Raw genomic sequence first — 22021 nt, 5'->3', positions numbered from 1 at the left:
TGAGTTTGCGTTGAGTATATAGATACCAAATATGTCAAGCCTTAAAATTGGTTCACCTGTGAAGCGGCAGAGAACTGCAGTACCCAAAGCTCTCCATAGGCAATGCTTAAAAAACAATTCTAGCTTACAGACTAATTTAAAGTCATTGGTAAATGATAACCTAGAATTGTGTGTGGAGATACCGAATATGTATGGTGCAATAATAATTTTTTGGAGGCTTTTGAAAAATTTTTTTTTTTTTTTTGATTTTTAATCTTTTTTTTTTCCCCGAAAGTATCCTTGTTGCTCTCACAGGGTGGGAGCCATTAAACCCTCATAGTGATAGTGTAGCACACGAGGCAGGTTCTCTTTAAGGATTAAGGAGACACCAGGAGATAGTGTAGCACAGGAGGCAGGTTCTCTTTAAGGAATAAGGAGACACCAGGAGATACCTCCACTCTTTTGGAGTTGATTAAACACTGACTTGTTGCACAGCTTTTACCCCAGCCAGGGAAACCAGGCTTTGGCAGCTCTGGACCCAGTAGCGCACAGAGCTGAGTGCTTCCGGGTTCATATTTTACAATTTGCAAATATTGGCCCACCTCTTGCCACTCTACATCAGGACAGCCACCGTGGAGGTCCCGAGCACCCAGGAAGGACTGATAAGCCTGGGATACATGGTGGGGGGGGGTTCATAGTTCATATGTAGAATTAAATCCATTCTACTGCATAGCCTGTAACCAGGAGTGAAAATGTAAACCTAATATAGTTCCCAGAAGTTTCACATTAGCAGCAGTTCCAGCATGTAAAAAGTTAAATTGGTGGCAACAAAAAGGGTGGTCCCCTAGCAGCACATACTCCCTATTCTTTGATTATCTTCTTTTCTGGCTGCAGGGAGCGATGAGAGCTTACAGATGCCGCTTACAGGTATGGTGAAAAATGTGACTTGCTCAATGTGACCACATTGGTGTTCATTTATTGGCCCAGCAACCGGTTCATGCAGTGAGGGTCCAAAACACACAGGGTTATTTTTCCTGGCATATTGCAGCTGAAAAGAGTAATAGGTATGCGAAAAGAGGGTACTACTGAGGAAGGGAGAATAAGTTTAAAATGTTTGTAACCCCTACACTTCATATTCCTGATGGATGCCTGCTGTACCCTGTTCTTGTATGGAAAGTATTCTGTTCTCTTTGTATTGCTTCCTTTGTGTGAAATCCCTGGTGTTCCTCCTAGTCCCTCTGCTTTCATTTTTAAAAACTGACCACACTAAGCAGGAAGGCACAACATGGTCAGTGCTCTAGCTATGCTGGGAACTCAGTGTGCTTTCCTAATGATCAGACTTGTCTGGACACGCCCCTGCTGCACAGCCATTCACTGGGAAGCTCAGTGTGCTGCCGCTTCTCCTCCCCCTAGCTCTTATGCAGGTGAGTAAAGAAGGAATATAATCCCTTCTGAAAAAGGGGAAAAAAAGGTATTTATAATGTTTTTGTTTAAATCTGTACAAATGTTTTATTTCATTTCTATTTTAGGCCCCTTTCACACGGGCTAATCCGTTGTCACAGACTCTGCTAGCTCAGTGAGAATCGCTCTGTTGATCCCAGCTGAGCAGGCTGATGACCGGCCTGTCTCAGCTCACTGTGCAGAGACGGACCACTGTGTCAGAGTCCTGCTCTCCCCTATTCGGACAGCGGATGAAAATGGACAGCATGTCCGTTTTTCATCCCATCCCATGTGGTCCAACCCACTGCATGGATGGCAAACGTATTGCCATCCGTCGGTTTTTAGCAGATCTTGTCAGATTTGATGCCAGACAGGTGTCAGCAAACACATAGGGTAGAATGGGTGGCCCAATCAGGTCGGCCTGAAAAACGGACAGGCGGACCTAATCGGTCCAATCGCATGAAAGGGGCCTAAGGCTCCTTTCACACGGTCCGCCTCTGCCAGCGGACTCCGTACTGCTCAGTGGGGATTGATCCGCCGATTCCTGCTGAGCAGGCGGATGACAGCTCCGTCTCTGTGTGTGGAGATGGAGCTGTCAGATCCCCGTCTGTCCGTTCTCATCCGATCCTCTGGATGGATGGAAAATAGGGTTTCCATCTGTCTGGATTTCACGGACAGGATCGGATCGGATAGCAACGGGTGTCGGCAGAGATGTCTCTGCTGGCATTTGCTGCCCCATAGGGATGCATGGAGGATCCGTTCAGGTCCGCCTGAAAAAATGCTGGCGGATCTGATCGGATTGTTTATGTGAAAGGACCCTAAAACTGAATGGGTTGTTTAAAATCCGTTAATATCTATAGACCACATGTTCATGTTATTGTAATTGCTTCTCTTTCTTTCACTTACTCATAACCTTTTTTTTTTTTTTTAATTGAAAAGGAACCTGTATGGAGATAAAAAAAAAAAATGTGGGCTACCATTGCTGGTTTACCCTTTTAAAATTGCTAGTTGCCTGGGTATCGTGTGGACCCAATGGATGCAATAACGTCACTGTCTTAGAACATGTATATAGGGTTAGAATTCAGGCTTTACTTGCTATATACTTGTTTTAGATTAGAACCGTAAAAAATGGTAAACCCAAGGATACCAGAGAGATTATATCTTCAGAATTACATCAGCACTGCATTCTACATATTTCCTTCAGTACAGCATTCCTTTATTATTCCTGACCAAGAGCATTTAAAAATGGCGGAAAAGTCCTGGTTTAGAAACGGTTATTGTTCTAGATTCTTTACTATGCAAAGCTACTTGTGTGTTTTTCTTGGGATCAAAGGGCCAAACTCACTGGCCGAATGGCGGGCGGACAGAAGTGAATAGGCATGACAGGGAAAAAGGTCTGCCCATCGGCACACAATCAGCGCTCTCAGTGGCTAAGCATGCTGACTGGTGTGTTCTGGTGGGGGGTGAGGGCAGCCCCCCTGTCAGAACACAGTAATTCAGCAGGGGAGATTGCTGTACTAACATTGGATTGTTTTAGTTTTTTTTTTTCTTTAGTTTTTTTTTTTTTTTTTTCGTTCTGCCCGTTAGGTTGAAGTGTTTATGGACCCCAGGAATGAATATATCATTTTTGCCTGGTAACTACACAGAAAATGAGAGGGGAAGCCAAGGCAATAGGAAAAAAGATTTGACAGATTAGAATTCACCTTCATTCTACTAAGGTGCTTTTTATTGGAGAGATGCAAGTCCTCTGTGAACCTGTCATACTGCATACTGGTTGTCCATTGAAGTGAATCGAGGCCATGTCATGCAAGCTCTAACACAGAAAAGGAAGATTCCAAACAAAGGGACTATGGTTGGGAGTGTAGATAAGTATATACTAGGTCACTAAACTTTTTGGGCCCTACTACTAGGTCAGCCAACTAGCCATAAAATGAAGAGAAAACTGACTGTCATAACTGTGATATACTTCGTGCCTATGAAGAATTTATAATGTTTTTACTGTTTTTGTCTCTGTAGACAGGGGCATTTGTCTATGGTTGTACAGCTGATGAAGTATGGTGCTGATCCCTCACTGATTGATGGAGAAGGTTGTAGTTGTATTCACCTAGCCGCGCAGTTCGGACATACCTCGATTGTTGCATATCTCATAGCTAAGGGACAGGTAAGAAGCAATTTACAATCCTGTTTACTCCCTGTGTATGGAAACTGCAGCACATTACATATTCCCAGAGCCAGGCAACCAATGCACCAGAAATATAATAGCATTTTTGTAGATCAATGTAATTGTTAAGGTAATGAATTTAATTTGCATTTCTCTGCGTTATTGTTACTTTTCAATAAATCTGTGCAGCTGATAACTTTTTTTAGTTTGGTGAATAATTTATTTGCCTACTTAAAAAGATTTTTAATACACCAGCCATATCCTTCACTAAAACCAGCATTTAGGTAATATTTATATCTCGCTAGGCACATGCTGTATCTTTATGTACGTTAATGCATGCTGATGTACAAACCCAATTCCAAAAAAGTTGGGACACTGTACAAATTGTGAGTAAAAAAGGAATGGACTAATTTACAAATCTCAAACTTATATTTTACTCACAATATAATATAGATAACATATCAAATGTTGAAAGTGAGACATTTTGAAATGTCATGCCAAATATTGGCTCATTTTGGATTTCATGAGAGGTACACATTCCAAAAAAGTTGGGACGGGTAGCAATAAGAGGCCGGAAAAGTTAAATGTACATATATGGAAGAGCTGGAGGACCAATTTGTAACTCATTAGGTCAATTGGCAACATGATTGGGTATAAAAAGAGCCTCTCAGAGTGGCAGTGTCTTTTAGAAGTCAAGATGGGCAGAGGATCACCAATGCCCCCAATGCTACGGCGAAAAATAGTGGAGCAATATCTGAAAGGAGTTTCTCAGAGAAAAATTGCTAAGAGTTTGAAGTTATCATCATCTACAGTGCATAATATCATCCAAAGATTCAGAGAATCTGGAACAATCTATGTGCGTAAGGGTCAAGGCCGGAAAACCATACTGGATGCCCGTGATCTTCGGGCCCTTAGACGGCACTGCATCACATACAGGAATGCTACTGTAAAAGAAATCCCTACATGGGCTCAGGAATACTTCCAGAAAACATTTTCAGTGAATACAGTCCACCGCGCCATTCGCCGTTGTCAGCTAAAATGCTATAGGCCAAAAAAGAAGCCATATCTAAACATGATCCAGAAGTGCAGGCATTTTTTCTGGGCCAAGGCTCATTTAAAATGGACTGTGGCCAAGTGGAAAACTGTTCTGTGGTCAGACGAATCAAAATTTGAAGTTATTTTTGGAAAACTGGGACACCATGTCATCCGGACTGAAGAGGACAAGGACAACCCAAGTAGTTATCAGCGCTCAGTTCAGAAGCCTGCATCTCTGATAGAATGGGGTTGCATGAGTGCGTGTGGCATGGGCAGCTTACAAAATGTAGAAAGATTTGACCGCACTCAGGTGAAGATATTTCTTGAAATCAAAGATGTTTCCTTTATTGTTCCAATAAAATCAGATGACAGACAGTGTACAAGCAGACAAGGTTGACGCGTTTCACGACATTACCAGTCGCTTACTCATAAACATACTGACAAATTGCAAAGAGACGCAAAGTATTTGTAAGAGAACCATCAATTAAGGATATAGAAAACACATGTGGAACACATGAGTAGATGGTTCAGACAAGCTGTTTGCAATGACCAGTAAAGACATTCTGATTGCACATAAAATCCCAAATGGGAAAAGTGATACCAATCTAATAGTTGTAGACAAAAACCAATTTAAAAACATAAGTGCATCCATGGTTACTCAAAACACAGGCTATATAGGTATATGCATATTGAAATGCATATAAACCTGAACATAAAAATAATAATAATCCCAGACTTTAGCAAAAAGTAAAATATAAACAACCATGTAAAAAATTGATGAGGAATCGTTACGTGTATGTGAGGGAAAATGATCGGACACAAAATGTGTGAAAAAATGAATAAAAATGAATGAATATATGTGTATGTGTGTAAACATATGTGAGTATGTAAAATGTGAACAATGATGATAAAAATGTTGAAAAATAAAATAAAAAACTTTTTTTTGAAAAAAGTAATATATTGATATATATATGAGTAAATATGCAGTAATAGTGAAGATATATATGTACACATATTGCCAAAGTGGTAAAATACAACCATATACAATCAATATAGGTGCAATAAAAATGTGTGTATGTCATGGGAATGTGAGGAATGGTATATCTTGGTAGAATGTTGTTATCCAAAATTATCCTCTGAATCACGTCATCAATATTAAAAAGATGATGATCAATGAAAATCCATAGAGGATATAAAGAGGTCAAGTTAGAAGTCATATCCTCAAAACATGATTATATATGGAGCAAAGCATTTTGAAGAAAGTTTTTATTTTGAAAGTTTATTTCAAAAAGTTTTTTCTTTTTTTTCTTTTTTTCTCTTTTTCTTTGCGCCATACATAAAAATCATAAAGCCTGGGTGAGAGAGGAGCCATGTGCAGAAATGCTTTTTATTAAATAAAGTTTTTTATTTTATTTTTCAACATTTTTATCATCATTGTTCACATTTTACATACTCACATATGTTTACACACATACACATATATTCATTCATTTTTATTCATTTTTTCACACATTTTGTATTCATTTTTTCGCACATTTTGTGTCCGATCATTTTCCCTCACATACAGGTAACGATTCCCCACATTAATTTATACATGGTTGTTTATATTTTACTTTTTGCTAAAGTCTGGGATTATTATTATTTTTATGTTCAGGTTTATATGCATTTCAATATGCATATACCCATATAGCCTGTGTTTTGAGAGTAACCTTGGATGCACTTATATGTTTTTAAATTGGTTTTTGTCTACAACTATTAGATTGGTATCACTTTTCCCATTTGGGATTTTATGTGCAATCAGAATGTCTTTACTGGTCATTGCAAACAGCTTGTCTGAACCATCTACTCATGTGTTCCACATGTGTTTTCTACATCCTTAATTGATGGTTCTCTTACAAATACTTTGCGGCTCTTTGCAATTTGTCAGTATGGTTATGAGTAAGCGACTGGTAATGTCGTGAAACGCGTCAACCTTGTCTGCTTGTACACTGTCTGTCATCTGATTTTATTGGAACAATAAAGGAAACATCTTTGATTTCAAGAAATATCTTCACCTGAGTGCGGTCAAATCTTTCTGCATTTTGCAAGCTCCCGGATTACGGCTCCGACCTGCACCAGGTTATCAGACATACACCTGAGCGGCTACGCTTTCTTGCATGGGCAGCTTACACATCTGGAAAGGCACCATCAATGCTGAAAGGTATATCCAAGTTCTAGAACAACATATGCTCCCATCCAGACATCGTCTCTTTCAGGGAAGACCTTGCATTTTCCAACATGACAATGCCAGACCACATACTGCATCAATTACAACATCATGGCTGCGTAGAAGAAGGATCCAGGTACTGAAATGGCCAGCCTGCAGTCCAGATCTTTCATCTATAGAAAACATTTGACGCATCATAAAGAGGAAGATGCGACAAAGAAGACCTAAGACAGTTGAGCAACTGGAAGCCTGTATTGGACAAGAATGGGATAATATTCCTATTCCTAAACTTGGGCAACTTGTCTCCTCAGTCCCCAGACGTTGGCAGACTGTTATAAAAAGAAGAGGGGATGCCACACAGTGGTAAACATGGCCTTGTCCCAACTTTTTTGAGATGTGTTGATGCCATGAAATTTAAAATCAACTTATTTTTCCCTTAAAATGATACATTTTCTCAGTTTAAACATTTGATATATCATCAATGTTGTATTATGGATAAAATATTGAAATTTGAAACTTCCACATCATTGCATTCTGTTTTTATTTACAATTCGTACAGTGTCCCAACTTTTTTGGAATTGGGTTTGTATGTTTTAATTAGAAACGTGTGAAAAAAGTTGTTCACTGTGTGAATTTTTTTCTAAAGTTTGTGTGTTTGTGTGTGTGTGTGTGTGTGTGTGTGTGTGTGTGTGTGTGTATATACAGTGGATACAAAAAGTCTACACACCCCTGATAAAATATTTTTGTGATGTAAAAAAAATGAGACAAGGATAAATCATTTTAGAACTTTTTCCACCTTTTTAATGTGACCTATAAACTGTGCAACTCAATTGAACAATAAACAAATCATTTAGGTGCAGGGAAGTACAAAAAAAAACTAAAATAATATGAATACATAAGTGTGCACATCCTGTAAACCAATACTTTGTTAAAGCACCTTTTTGATTTTTTTACAGCACTCAGTCTTTTGGGTTATGATTCTGTCAACATGGCACATCTTGACTTGGCAATATTTGCCCGCTCTTCTTTGCAAAAACATTCAAAATCTGTCGGATTGCGGGGACTTCTCCTGTGCGCAGCCCTCTTTGGATCACCCCACAGATTTTCAATTGGATTCAGGTCTGGGCTCTGGCTGGGCCATTTCAAAACTTGAATCTTCTTCTGGTGAAGCCATTCCTTTGTTGATTTGGATGTATGCTTTGGGTCGTTGTCATGCTAAAAGATGAAGTTTCTCTTCATGTTCAGCTTTCTAGCAGAAGCCTGAAGGTTTTGTGCCAATATTGAATGGTATTGGGAACTGTTCATTATTCCCTCTACCTTGACTAAGGCCCCTGTTCCAGCTGAAGAAAAACAGCTCCAAAGCATGATGCCACCACCATGCTTCACTGTGGGTATGGTGTTCTTTTGGTGATGTGCAGTGTTGTTTTTGCGCCAAACATATCTTTTGGAATTATAGCCACAAAGTTCAACCTTGGTTTCATCAGACCATAACACATTTTCCCACGTGCCTTTGGGAAACTTCAGATGTGTTTTTGCAAGAGTTACCTGGGCTTGGATGTTTTTCTAAGGAAGAAAAGGCTGTCGTCTTGCCACTCTACACCATAGCCCAGACATATGAATAATACGAGAGATTGTTGTCACATGTACCACACAGCCAGTACTTGCCAAATATTCCTGCAGCTACTCTAATGTTGCTGTAGGCCTCTTGGCAGCCTCCCTGACCAGTTTTCTTATCATTTTAGCAGTTTTGGAGGGACTTCCAGTTCTTGGTAATGTCACTGTTGTGCCATATTTTCTCCACTTGATGATTGTCTTTACTGTGTTCCATGGTATATCTAATGCCTTGGAAATTCTTTTGTACCCTTCTCCTGACTGATACCTTTTAACAATGAGATCCCTCTGATGTTTTGAAAGCTCTCTGCGGACCATGGCTTTTGCTAAGAAAATGTCAGGAAAGGCCTACTAGAACAACTGAACTTTATTTGGGGTTAATCAGAGGCACTTTAACCACTTCCATACCACTGTACGTCATATAACGCCCCGGGCTTTGAGTGGGAATATCTGAATGATATTTCAGCCGGCGATTCCCTGCACCGTAAAAACAATCATAGAGGCTGTTCAGCTGCTTGATTGTTCTTACAGGCCATGGGAGGGGACAACACCGCCCCCTCCGGTGTTTCTACCGGCTCACCCGTGCGATCGGCGAGCAGGAGAAGGAATCCCCTGGCGGCGGAAGTTCACCATAGAGAATACCGGGGCAGTCTCTAAGACCCTCGGAGGCCTGGCAGTTGTACTGCTGTGTTCTAGGCTGGAAAGCCGAGATTTATTTTTTTTTATCTGATGTGGGGTCCTATTGATGGTGGTTATGAGTAGGCGATCTTCAGAATCGTGAAACGTGTCAACCAGTCACATGTCCCTGTGATGTACTGTCTGTATCAATTCTTGATGAAGAATTAAACACTTTGATTTTCATCAATTCCTGAGTGCGGTCAATTTTTCTTTTGGCTGTGTCCTATTGACCCCACATCTCTCAATTAAGAGGACCTGTCATGCCCTATTCCTATTACAGGGAATGTTTACATTCCTTGTAATAGGAATGAAAGTGATCAAATAAAATTTAAAGGGAAAGTAAAAATTAAAATAAACCAAAAAAAAAATGAAAGTGCCACTGTCCCCGCGTCCTCGCATGCAGAAGCGAACGCATGTGTACGTTGAGCCCACATATGTAAACAGCGTTCAATCCACACGTGAGGTATTGCCACGAACGTTGGAGCGAATGCGACCGGCTCTCGGCCTGAGTCGCAGTGTTCCTCCTGGCCGACAACCCCCCTTTTGGATGGAGAGGGGTTCTTTCTGGAGCAGTGCCCACCGGTTCCTGGTATGGTGAGTAGTTGTCCCCCCCCCCTTCTCCCTCTGGAAGGTTTTGAGCCGGACGTGGGCCACTCCTTGGGACGGTTAGACCCCCTGGTTCCACTCCTTTCAGTCAGGCACCCCCCATTCATCTGTACCCCATGCGCCCCCCCCCCCCCCACTTATGCTTGGGCTGTTTGGGTGGTTAGGTCCACCTGCTGGGGTGGGGGGCAGGGCGCTATACTGGTGATGGGGGCTGGGGGGGTGCGCCGCCAGTGACCAAACAATCAGCTGTGCAGGGGGGGGTTGTACCCGGTGTCGGCTCCTGCCAGGGCCCCCTGTCCTGCCTGGGTCTGTCCTTGAGGCCTAGGGATCCCTCCTGTGTCCCTGAAAGCCTCGTAGTGCCGCCATTTTGTTGTAGCCTGTGTGTTTCTATGCACGGTGGCTATGTTTGTGTAGTCTGGCGGGCGGTGGGAGCCCCCCCTCATCCCTTGGTGCTGGATCTTTTTACTTCCTGAATGCCGCGCAGATTATCCTGGTGGCTGCAAGCGCCTGTTTCTGCTGGGTCGTGAGTCTGGTGGGGTTCTCTCCCTCTCTGCTGAGGATCGCTTGGTGCTTTGTACCTGGTGATAGGATGGTGCTGCCAGCACGGTGGGGGTTGTCCCTTACAGTATTTTACACCTTTTTTGTGGGGCCCCCCTGGTGACTCATGGAGTCTTTGGAGCACATCTCCCCACCTGATGCCCTCTGAGGCTGCCAGGCCCTCCGGGTCCCAACCATCCATCGATGCACTGACGTTGATCCTGGAGTCCTGTGTGTCCCGGGTGGAGGTGGCTTTCGGGCGACGGGCTACGCCCCCTCCCCTGCCTCATCTGTCCCTTCAGATGCTGAATCGGATTCAGCCGGCAGATGTGGGTCACCTTGCTGGGTCTACTACCACATGCCTGGAATCCTCTGCTGGGGAGGATGATTCCACCACATCTGCAACCGCACACGAAAAGGCGCTGATGGACGCACTGATTGTATCTCTGCGGGAGACCTTAAAGATGGAGGATGCAGCTGCAACGGAGGCGCATGTTCCCTTTTGGCACCCACAAGCCATCTAGAGCGGCAAAAAGGTGTTTCCTTTCCCTGCTTATTTTGACAAATTGTCGCTAAAGAGTGGGGACGACCAAAGCGTCCCTTTGGGGTCCCTAAGCGATTTATTGGGCGTTACCCTAATGAGGAGTCCCTTATTAAGAAGTAGACTTGTCCACCGGTGGTGGTCCCTCCGGTTTCCATATTGAACAAGGCTACCATGATTCTGTTTGAAGAGTCCTCTGTCTTTAAGGATCCAGCTGACAGGAAGGTGGAAGCTGAGTCCTGCAATATGTACACTCTGGCTGATTCGCCACCGAGGCCAGTATTTACCATTGCCCTGGTGTCGCAAACTCTGACCGAGTGGGCTATGCTTTTACGCTGTGACCTGGAGGGAGAACAACCCCCCCCCCCCCTTGCCTTTGCTGAGCTGGAAGATCAGCTGGTCCAGGGCTGCAGTTTATCTGTGATGCCTCTATGGATGCGGCTCCCCTAAAGGCTTGGCTGTCCGTTTTGGCAGTGGTCCTTCGGCGTGTCTTTTGGCTCAAATGCTGGTGTACGGCCCAGACTAATAAAAAGGCCCTGACTGATCTACACTTCAAGGAGATAGCCTGGTTGGAGCTACCCTGGATGACATCATTAAAGGTCTCACGGGGGGGGAGGGAAGAGTACCTTTCTTCCACAGGCTGCTTAGTGCAAGGAACCTCGTCTTAGACTTGGGCCCTCCTTTTCGGCTCAAAGTTTTTTCGTCCCTCAGGGTCGACTGATAAGGGCTCGAAGCCTTTCAGGGCCTCTTCATCAGGATCTAAACAAACCTGGTCTGGCAAGCCAAAAACCGGCTTCTCCAGACCCGCGAACAAGGCTCCTTGAGCATGAAGGTGCGCCCTCACCTGTATCGGGGGTGGGTGGACATCTTCACTGGTTTCCGGACCTGTGGACTTCCCTGGAAGTAAAACAAGTGGGTCCATGAAGTCATTTAGTCCGGCTACAACAGGGCTCGACAATCCCCGGGCGCCAGGTCGCATTTGCGACTAGAATTAGCGACCTGGCGCCTGGGGGTGCCCTGCAGAAGGTGTCCTGTCATTTTTGCCCGGACTTCCGCGCACGGAGTGCACGGACTTCCGGGCCGTCCGAAAATCGAGGCCCCGGCTTTTCGGCCTACTTGAGATGACAGGCTTCCAATGGGGAACTGGCGCCCTCTTGTGGAGGCCGGGAGTAATGACTGTTTCCACTGCCTTTTTGTTCTCAATTCATTCATTACCATCTCCCTGTCCAGTTAGTTACCTTTGACAGGGAGTGTGGTTATTATTATTTAATTTATTTTTTAAATGTAAAAAAAAAAAATATATTTTTTTCTTTTTTTTTTTAATTATTAAAAAAATAAAAAAAAATTCTTTTTTTTCCAATTATTAAAAAAAAAAAAATATATATATATAAATATATATCTATATAAATATATATCTATATAAATATATATCTATATATATATCTATATCTCTCTCTCTCTATATATATATATATATATCTCCTTTTTTTTTTTTCTCGTCGCCATGCCACAGCCGAAGGCCCCTTTCACACAGGCTGTCTGATCAGGTCCGCCTGTCAGTTTTTCAGGCAGACCTGATCGGACCCTTGATTCTCCTCTATGGAGCAGTAATCTGCCGCCATCTGATCCTGTCCACCAAAAGCAGACGGATGGATCGGATCAGATGGCATCGGATGGAAAGAGACAGACAGTCTGTTTTCATCCAATTGTGCTAGAGGAGAGTGGGGTTCTAGTCGTATTTATGTGTAAATTTAGTATCCGTTTTATTAAATAAAGCTTGGTTGTTAGTTTAAAAAAAAAAAAAAACTGGCTCCTAACTTTTTTAGCTGGCTCCTAGATTTCAGGAAAATTTGTCAAGCCCTGGGCTACAAGATCAAGTTTCATTCTTGTCCCCCGGCAAGGTTCTTTCCATCCATCTTGCACCTGTCCCCGGACCACTTACAGGGTCTGTTTGTGGCGGTACAAGACCTTTTACATCAAGGGGTGATTGTCTTCGTTTACCCAAATTTGTTTACAGTTCCCAGGAAGGAAGGCAAGGTGCGTCCGATCCTGGACCTCAAGGCTCTGAGCTGCTTTGTGCGGGTACAGAAGTTCAGAATGGAGTCCATTTGCACGGTGGGGGCATCGTCAGGGGGATTTTCTTGCCTCTTTCGAACATCAAGGATGTTCACTGTCACATTCCGATATGTGCTGGTCCCCAGCGCTTCCCCTGCTTTGCCATGGGAGAGGAGCATAATCGGTTTGCGACGTTACTCTTTGGTCTCGTCTCTGCTCCTTGGTTCTTCACAAAAGTGTTAGCACCAGTGCTAGCTTTGTTAAGCCAATGGGGGATCGCGTTCCTGGGCTATATGGACGACCTCCTTCTGCGTGCGGAGTCTCCTACTGCTCTGGTGGAAAACCTGACCATACGAACTTTGCAGGAGTTCAGCTGGATTCTGAATTTTCTGCGTCTGACTCTGGACTAACTCCAGAAAGGCTGCAATTCCTCTCCTGCTGTCCAGCAGATTGTTATCCCTCTGGACTTGCATGCAGGGAGCTGGGCCTGATGGTGTCAACCTACAAGGCGGTTTCACTGTTCCATACGAGGTCCCTGCAAGGGAGATTCTCGCCAAATGGGACAAGACTCCGCAGTCTCTGGAAATCAGATCTCGGGGTCGGGGACGAAGGACCGGAGGTGTTTTAATCAGTTGTGTCTCCGGTGGCGCATCCCTGAGGTGGATCTGTTGGCGTGTCGGCTCAACAGAAAGGTGCAGAGGTTTGTGGCTCGGTCATGGGATCCTCTGGCGGACACCACAGACGTGCTGGTGGCCCCCTGGGGTCAGTATCGTCTGTTTTCGCCTTCCCTCCTCAAGCTTCTGCCAAGACTTTTCCGCAAGATCGAGGCAGTAGGGATTCCGGTCATCTTGGGGAGGCGGACTTGGTACGCTGATCTGGTGCAGCTGGTCGCCAACGTTCCTTTGAAGCAGATCCTCCTCTCAGGGAGAATCTGCTGTCCCAAGGACCAATCTTCCATCCTGCTTTAAAGTCGCTGGCTTTGACAGCTTGGCTGTTGAATGCCAGCTGCTGAAGGATAGAGGTTTATCTGAGTCAGTAATTCCTGTACTGTTAAAAGGTAGGAAATCTACTTCTAGGAAGATCTACCATCGTACGTGGAAGACGTACATTGCGTGGTGTGAGTCTCTTGAGGTTCATCCTCGCTCCTTCTCGGTGGCTCGGATCTTGAACTTCCTTCAACGGGGGGTTGAAGAAATATTTGCCTTGAATTATACCATCAAGGTCCAGGTGTCGGCTTTGGCGGTCTTCTTCCAACGACCCTTGGCCACACACTCCCTGGTGCGTACCTTTCTTCAGGGTGTCCGACATTTGGTTCCTCCAGTGTGATCTCCGTTGCCGCCTTGGGATCCCAATTTGGTGCTTTAGGTCCTCCAGAAGCCTCCCTTTGAAAATCTTCGGGGGATTCCCTTGCTTACTCTGTCTCAGGAAGGGACCTTTTTTGGTGGCTATTACCTCTGCATGCAGGGTGTCGGAATTGGCGACGTTATTCTGTCATTCACCTTACCTGGTGATTCACAGAGATAAGGTGGTTCTTCCCCAGTCCGTCGTTCCTTCCTAAGCTTGTCTCTGATTTTCATTTGAATGAAGACATTGTGTTGCCTTTCCTGTGTCTCAGGCCTAAACATCTGAAGAAAATTGCTTTCCATGCCTTGGATGTGGTCCGGGCAATTAGGGTGTGGCAATCCCTATCTGGCAATCTGGATCTGGCAAGCTACGGAGTCTTTCAGGAAGTCAGACTAACTACTTGTACTCAAGGATGGGCCTCAGAAAGGGTTGTCCGCTTCCTCTGCGACCATTTCCAGATGGATCAGACAGACGGCGATTTAGGCCTATTCCATCAAGTGCCAAGTTCCTCCTTTCCTTGTTAAGGCGCACTCTACTCAGGCATATACTGCCTCCTGGGCCTTCTGTCATCAGGCATCAGTGACGCAGGTTTGCAAGGCGGCCAGTTGGTCATTGGTGCACACTTTCACAGAATTTTATGAAGTGGATGTGTTGGCATCTGTGGATGCTTCTTTTGGCTGCAAGGTTTTGCAGGCTGCTGTTGAGAGGACCTGATCCTCTTCGAGGGTGTTTTTTTTTTTTTTTTCCAGGTGGGCTCTAGTTGTGCTTGCGCTCCTGTTGCCTGGTTGGCTACTGCTTAACCTTGGGAATTTTTTTTTGCTGTTCCCACCCCTTGTGTTTGACACTGCTTTGGGATGTCCAGATAGTTATGAAGATAAGGAGCTGTGTCCGTCAATGAATGAAAGCGAAAATTTTTGACTTTCTGTAAAATCCATTTCTCTGCTATTCATTGACGGACACAGCACCCACCCCTCTTTGGAGTTGTAATTCTTCTGACACTGCTTGTAATTAAACTCCGTTCCTATAGCAGAGCGAGGGAGTACACCCCCTGGGACTGCCCATAGGTGTAGCCAGATCCTTTTTCTGCCTAGTGTCCTACTCCTGTAGGGGGCAGTATAACCCAATAGTTAAGAAGAATCAGGAGCTGTGTCTGTCAATGAACATCAGTGTAATGGATTTTATGGTAGGTCCAAAACTCTATTTTTTACATGTAGGAGCAGAGTGCCTGAATTGGCCCGGTATGGAAGTGGTTAAATGATGGCAGGTGTATACTGACTCCTATTTAACATGAGTTTAAATATGATTGCTTAATTCTGAACACAGGTACATCCCCAGTTATAAGAGGGTGTGCACATTTATGCAACCACATTATTTATTTATTCTCCCCCCCCCCACCCCCATCCCTAAAAGAATTAAGTTTGTCGTTGAACTGAGTTGTACAGTTTATAAGTCACATTAAAAGTGGTAAACGTTCTGAAATTATCTTTGTCTCTTTTTTGTTTTTTTTGTTTTTTTTTTTTACATCACCGAAACCTGACATTTTACCACTGTGTGTGTGTGTGTGTGTGTGTGTGTGTGTGTGTGTACAGTATCTCACAAAAGTGAGTACACTCCTTACATTTTTGTAAATATTTTATTATATCTTTGCACGTGACATTTTTGCTACAATGTAAAGTAGTGAGTGTACAGCTTATATAACAGTGTAAATTGCTGTCCCCTCAAAAGAACACACAGCCATTAATGTCTAAACCTCTGGCAACAAAAGTGAGTACACCCCTAAGTGGAATTGTCCAAATTGGGCCCAAAGTGTCAATATTTGTTTGGCCACTATTATTTTCTAGCAATGCCTTAACCCTCTTGGGCATTGAGTTCTCCAGAGCTTCACAGGTTGCCACTGGAGTCCTCTTCCACTCCTCCATGATGGCATCATGGAGCTGGTGGATGTTGGAGACCTTGTGCTCCTCCACCTTCCATTTGAGGATGCCCCACAGATGCTCAATAGGATTTAGGTCTGGAGACATGCTTGGCCAGCTTCTTTAGCTTTAGCTTCTTACCCTGGACAGGTAAGTGTCCTAATATTTAACCACCTCCCATCCGCGCTACAGCCTATGTACGGCTGCAGCGCAGACTCACATTTTCGGGAGGCCGTCTTTAAACGGCCTCCCAGACACAGTCTCCCTGCACGCTCCCGCGAGCGCGCATCGGGGAAAATCTGTGTCGCCGTGTCCCTTGGACACAGCCGATCACAGATCGTGGTGAATGGCCAATCACTGCGGCCATTCACCACGTGATCGGACCGTCCAATGAGAGATGATCTCATATGTAAACATATGAGATCACCTCTCATCGCCAGCGCTCCTTCCTCACACGGAGACTGCAGTGTGAGGAAGGAGGAGAGCCGATCGGCTCAAGGGGACACAGAAGAATGTAATCAGGGCACTGATCACCAGTGCCCTAATTACACAAGGTAAAAAAACATACTCAGTGCCCACAGTGCCCGCCATCAGTGCCCACAATCAGTGCCCATAGTGCTGCCAGTCAGTGCCCATCAGTGCCTACTCATCTAGGCACTGATGAGCACTGACTGGCAGCACTATGGGCACTGACTGGCAGCACTATGGGCACTGCCATCAGTGCAGCCTATCAGTGCTGCCTCATCAGCGCACATCAGTGAAGGAGAAAAATGTTTTTTTTTTTCAAAATTTTCTGTCTTTTTTTTCTTTTTTTTTTTTTTTTGTAAAAAATAAAAAACCCAGAGATGATTAAATACCACCAAAAGAAAGCTCTATTTGTGTGAAAAAAATTATAAAAATTTCATATGGGTACAGTGTAGCATGACCGCACAATTGTCATTCAAAGTGTGAGAGCGCTGAAAGCTGAAAATTGGCCCGGATGGGAAGGGGGGTTAAGTGCACAGTAGGCAAGTAGTTACAAGATTTGTAGCTGCTGTCTTTTCATTTTTTGGTTAGGGGGGTGGGGGGTGCTGGAGCTCCACTTTAAAGAAGGGGTGAGTCAAGGACAGTAAGGCTGACAAAGTCTAGATGATACTGAAAGTCTTCATCCAGGAAAAGAGGTATGCTCTATCTCTGAACTCTGACGTTCTACAGCTTCCTAGGCAACCCTGTAAGGAATCTCAGTGTGCAGTGAAATCCAAGTAAGCAATTTCAGTACAGAAGAGGGGTCTGTACATCTGTGCATGACTGAAGGTAAGGCTGGAGTTCGGCCTTAAACTGATTGTAAGGTCTCCTATATCTATTCTCTCTCTCTCTATATATATATATATATATATATATATATATATATATATATATATATATATATATATATTTTTTTTATATATATATATATATATATATATATATATATATATATATATATAATATATTATAATATAATATAACCATGTTCTACCTACCTGCTCTGTGGAGTTGGTTTGGCCCAGAGCAGCACGGATCCTCCTATTTAGGTGTCCCTCTTCGGCTCTCCTGGCTCTTACCTCCTGTTGTGTGACTCCACAGCTAGCAGCGTGCTTTTGGGGCACCCAAGCTGAGCCACAGCTGCCTGTGTCCATTCAGACACAAAGCCATGGCCCTGCCCCGCCCCCTCTCTCTCCTGATTGTCTGAATGATTTTGATTGACAGCAGCGTGAGCCAATCACGCCGCGCTGCTGTCTCAGCAAATGAGGAGGTGAGTCCCAGGCAGCTTAGACACTCCTGTAACATCACTGGATAAAGATTGTCTCAGGTAAGTATGGGGGGGGGGGGTAGCTGCACACAGAAGGTTTTTATCTTAATCCATAGAAAGCATTAAGTAAAAAAAAAAAAAATTCTGCCTTTTACAATCCCTTTAGGTTCAGTTGCAAACTACAACTATGTGTGTCACTGTCATTGTATCTGATATTCCAACCTTTCGTTGTATTATGCATTTTTATTTTTAATTGGTTCCCCCCACCCCCCATTTTGTGATATTTGCTATAGCCCCGATCAAACAATCTTAACTGTTTAACTTCGTTTTGAGCTGCACAGCCTTCCTTCTCATAAACATCTAATTAGTACAGCATATGAGTGCTGCGACCTCATTCATTCCTATTGGAAAGCTGTACTAGTGGCATGCCCATGAGCACACTGAGGGTCAGAGCGAACACCCTCCATCATCCACACTGTTATTCGGGCATCTCAGCCTGCATCCAGAGGCTTAAAGTAGGAATACTGTTTTCTGCTGTTTGAAAGTGAATTAATTTTACAGATTGTCACAAAATAAGTGTGTGTGTGTGTGTGTGTGTGTGTGTGTGTGTGTGGTGCCATTTGCATTTAGAAAATGAAGCCTAGAATCTCACTTTGCTTCAGTTTTCAGAAAAGAGCTCCCCAATCATCCTCTACTTTGTTATTCCACTTGTAATGCAGAGATAATTTCTGCCAGCAGGTGGCACTACTGCTTTGTTTATTTAGGGAGCACATGCCAGTGCATTCAGGATGATTTCAAGGAAAATGTAACATGCTGCAGATTCTTTTTTGTTTTAAATAACAATTTTATTTGGTGATCTTTTTCCATTTATGTATGGCGTATATTTTGTTCAGGTTTCCTGCCTTCCCCCAGGATAATGGGAGATTAGCCTTTGTTTTCTACATTCCTTGTCTGCCAGATTAATTTTGTTTATTATCCTTGGAACAATGGCTCAGTGGAAAGTTAATTTCACAGCTCGTATATTGGTTACCTTTTTATATGAATACAGCATCAAGTGAGATTAGAGTTTACATTTTTTCTGAAATGTCAGTTGAAGCAGAACGTTCTATATCTTTACAGTGTACTGTTTGTTCAGACAAATTATGTTTTTGTGTTTATCTGAAATCATTGACTACCGTAATGCTTTGCAAATTCCACGCCATCCCCTTACCATTAGTAGGCTTCAGGTAGTTGGGCCCCTTTCACACCTAGCATAGTGGGGATGGGTATTTTTGCTTGTTTTTCAAGCATAGCACATCTCATTCACTTGAAAAGGGTGCCCTACGCGTGACAGACAAGACATAGAAGCTCCTGTACCTTTTCGGTTGTACCATGTTTTTTTTTTCCACATTTTTGGAGTGTTCGTCGCACGTCTTGCAGCACGTAAAAATGTGCATTTGTTTGCCATATTTGGGGGGCCATTAACAGGGTTCGTACGGTCATGAAAAACTTGGGAAAAGTTATGGAATTTTAAAATGGCAATTTCCAGGCCTGGCAAAGTTTTGGAAATAATTTAAACCACAAAGTTTTGGAAAAGTCGTGGAAATTTCTTTCACAATCACCCAGCCGACAGAATACTGGGTTGTATAAAAAAGGGGATTCACTCCAGAAATAAAGAGATTATTCTTCCACTCTACAAGACTCTGGTCCGGCCACATCTGGAGTATGCTGTCCAGTTTTGGGCACCGGTCCTCAGGAAGGATGTGCTGGAACTGGAGAAAGTCCAGAGAAGGGCAACAAAAATAATTAGGGGAATGGAGGACATCAGCTATGAGGAAAGACTACAAGCACTGAAATTATTCTCTCTGGAGAAGAGACGATTGAGGGGGGATATGATATCAATGTACAAATACTGTACTGGCGACCCTAGCATAAGGAACAAACTATTCAGAGAAAGGAGATACAATAAGACCCGTGGCCACTCACTAAAACTAGAGGAAAGGCGGTTTAACCTTAAAGTGCGTAAGGGGTTCTTCACTGTAAGAGCGGTAAGGATGTGGAATTCTCTTCCACAAGCAGTCGTATCAGCGGGGAGCATTGATAGTTTCAAAAAACTATTGGATGGACACCTTAAAGACCACAACATACCGGGGTATACAATGTACGGTTAAAAGGAAACACACACACACATCATAGGTTGAACTGGATGGACTGATGTCTTTTTTCAACCTCACTAACTATGTAACTATGTATTTTCGAATATGCAGAAAAGAGAGAAAGGCGCCACTCAGTGTAGCAGATGTAAATAATTTTATTGACACACATTAAAAGCTTACATGGAGATAAGCGTCTATCTTCATAGCTCGGTGTCCTTCTGGGTCTGCAGTGTTTCTGTCCCTGAGGCTGGCCAGCAGCTGGGAGATGACACCAGGGGAGAACCAACCATGGGACTCGGTCAGATCGAGGCAGCAGTGAAGCGCATACCTCACTGGAGGGCCGCACGAACGTGATGACAGGGGGGGGGGGGGGGCGGTAACCGGTTTCGGAGCATGCATGAACCGTTCCTTCTTCAGGGGTCCGGCTGCACCTTATCCATCATGACTGCCTGGACTGAAGCTCTAACCCCAAGCAGGAGCGCTCATCAAATCTTTTTCTTTCTCCAGTATATTCGAATATAGTTGATAATATTGGTTAAATTACAATAGTTACATAGACATTTTCATGAATCATTAGGTCATGAATATTTACTTGAAGTCATGGAAAAGTCATGGAACTTTATTGGTAAAAATGTGTACGAACCGTGCATTAAGAATTAATGTCACTGCAAACGAGCGTTCATGAACGCACATTTCTGTGAGCTTTTCCGAACGCACAGGTGTGAATGCAGCCCTATAGAGAGGAAATAAAAACAAGCGGCTGCTTTAATTTCTGCTAAAATCTTCATAGACAAATATTGAGTTAATCATATATTTGGCATATAAATTTTCTTTCTTTTATGTGTGGTATACCTTGATCAATATTTGTGTTCCAGGATGTCGATATGATGGATCAAAATGGAATGACCCCCCTAATGTGGGCAGCTTACAGGACACACAGGTAACCACTACACAGTCATTATAGAAACTTCTTGTCAACAATGTCACCCAGCCTCATATAGATCTGCACCCATTTTTAGATGCTGCTGTCATTCTTTAACAAGTTTGGCTGACTTTCAAGTTTCATTGTGTGTTTTCATCTAATTGTTGAAGTTTAAGGCCTTGTGTGTGCTTAAACGTACACATATATATGAGGTCTGTGTTTTGCTTGCATGGGAGGGGCATCCACATGCAGGCAGCTCCTTTTTATGTCAGTTGGGACGCAGCAGCTAAATGGGCTGCCCTCAAATTGATATTCGTGGGGGTTATCCCCATATCCCCTAACTCGCACTGTCTGCATTCAGGGACAATCACCTGCGCCCACGCGGGTGTGTCTGTGCAGCCCCCACGTCCCATTTGACATGAATGGGACTGCCTGCACGTGGATGCACAGAACTCCCGTGTGGGAAAACACGACGTGCACTTAAGTACGCCCATGTGAATGAGGCCTAAATCATGGCATAGAAACCATAGTGTTCAAATACTGTAAAAAAAAAAAAACAACTTCACTTTTACACATGTGAGCACTGTAGAAGTATCCTTTGTTAACTGGGGACACTGTTTGAGCATTAAAGGACATGTTTTTTTTTTTTTCTAACTGCTAATCTTTACGGCATGTTTTTCAGTGGACCCCCTCTTTAACAAAAACTGACAAGAACGGTGAGGTCTCCATGGTCTTTTAACCACTTGCCTACTGGGCACTCAAACCCCCTTCCTGCCCAGGCTAATTCTCAGATTTCAGCGCTGTCGCACTTTGGCAAGTGAGCGGTCATGCAACGCTGTACCCAAATGACATTTTTATCATTTTTTTTTTTTTTTTTTCAAACAGAGCTTTCTTTTAGTGGTATTTAATCACTACTGGGGTTTTTATTTTTTGCTTAACAAACAAAAAAAGACTGGAAATTTTGAAAAAGAAACACTGTTTTTATAGTTTGTTATAAAATTTTGCAAACAGGTAATTTCTCTTATGTCCTCTGACAGTCGCTGCCCGATGATATTAGCCTTCACTAATGGGTAATGGCGTCCTCTGC

The 22021-nt window shown here is 43.5% G+C and overlaps 1 protein-coding gene across 1 annotated transcript in view; it reads left to right on the top strand.

Moving 5' to 3' along the window:
- Positions 1–22021, top strand: part of ZDHHC17 (zDHHC palmitoyltransferase 17) — a 109353-nt gene that overhangs the window by 48221 nt on the left and 39111 nt on the right. Inside the window, exons 5-6 of the mRNA XM_082257120.1 lie at positions 3436–3580; positions 20888–20952. Coding sequence (XP_082113246.1) covers positions 3436–3580; positions 20888–20952 — 210 coding nt within the window. The remainder of the gene's footprint in view (positions 1–3435; positions 3581–20887; positions 20953–22021) is intronic.

This window comes from Pelophylax lessonae, assembly GCF_965119305.1.
Source record: "Pelophylax lessonae genome assembly, chromosome: 4".
Taxonomy (NCBI): Eukaryota; Metazoa; Chordata; class Amphibia; order Anura; family Ranidae; genus Pelophylax; species Pelophylax lessonae.
Note: the sequence above shows the minus strand (reverse complement) of the source record. Positions and strands in the feature narration are given on the sequence as shown.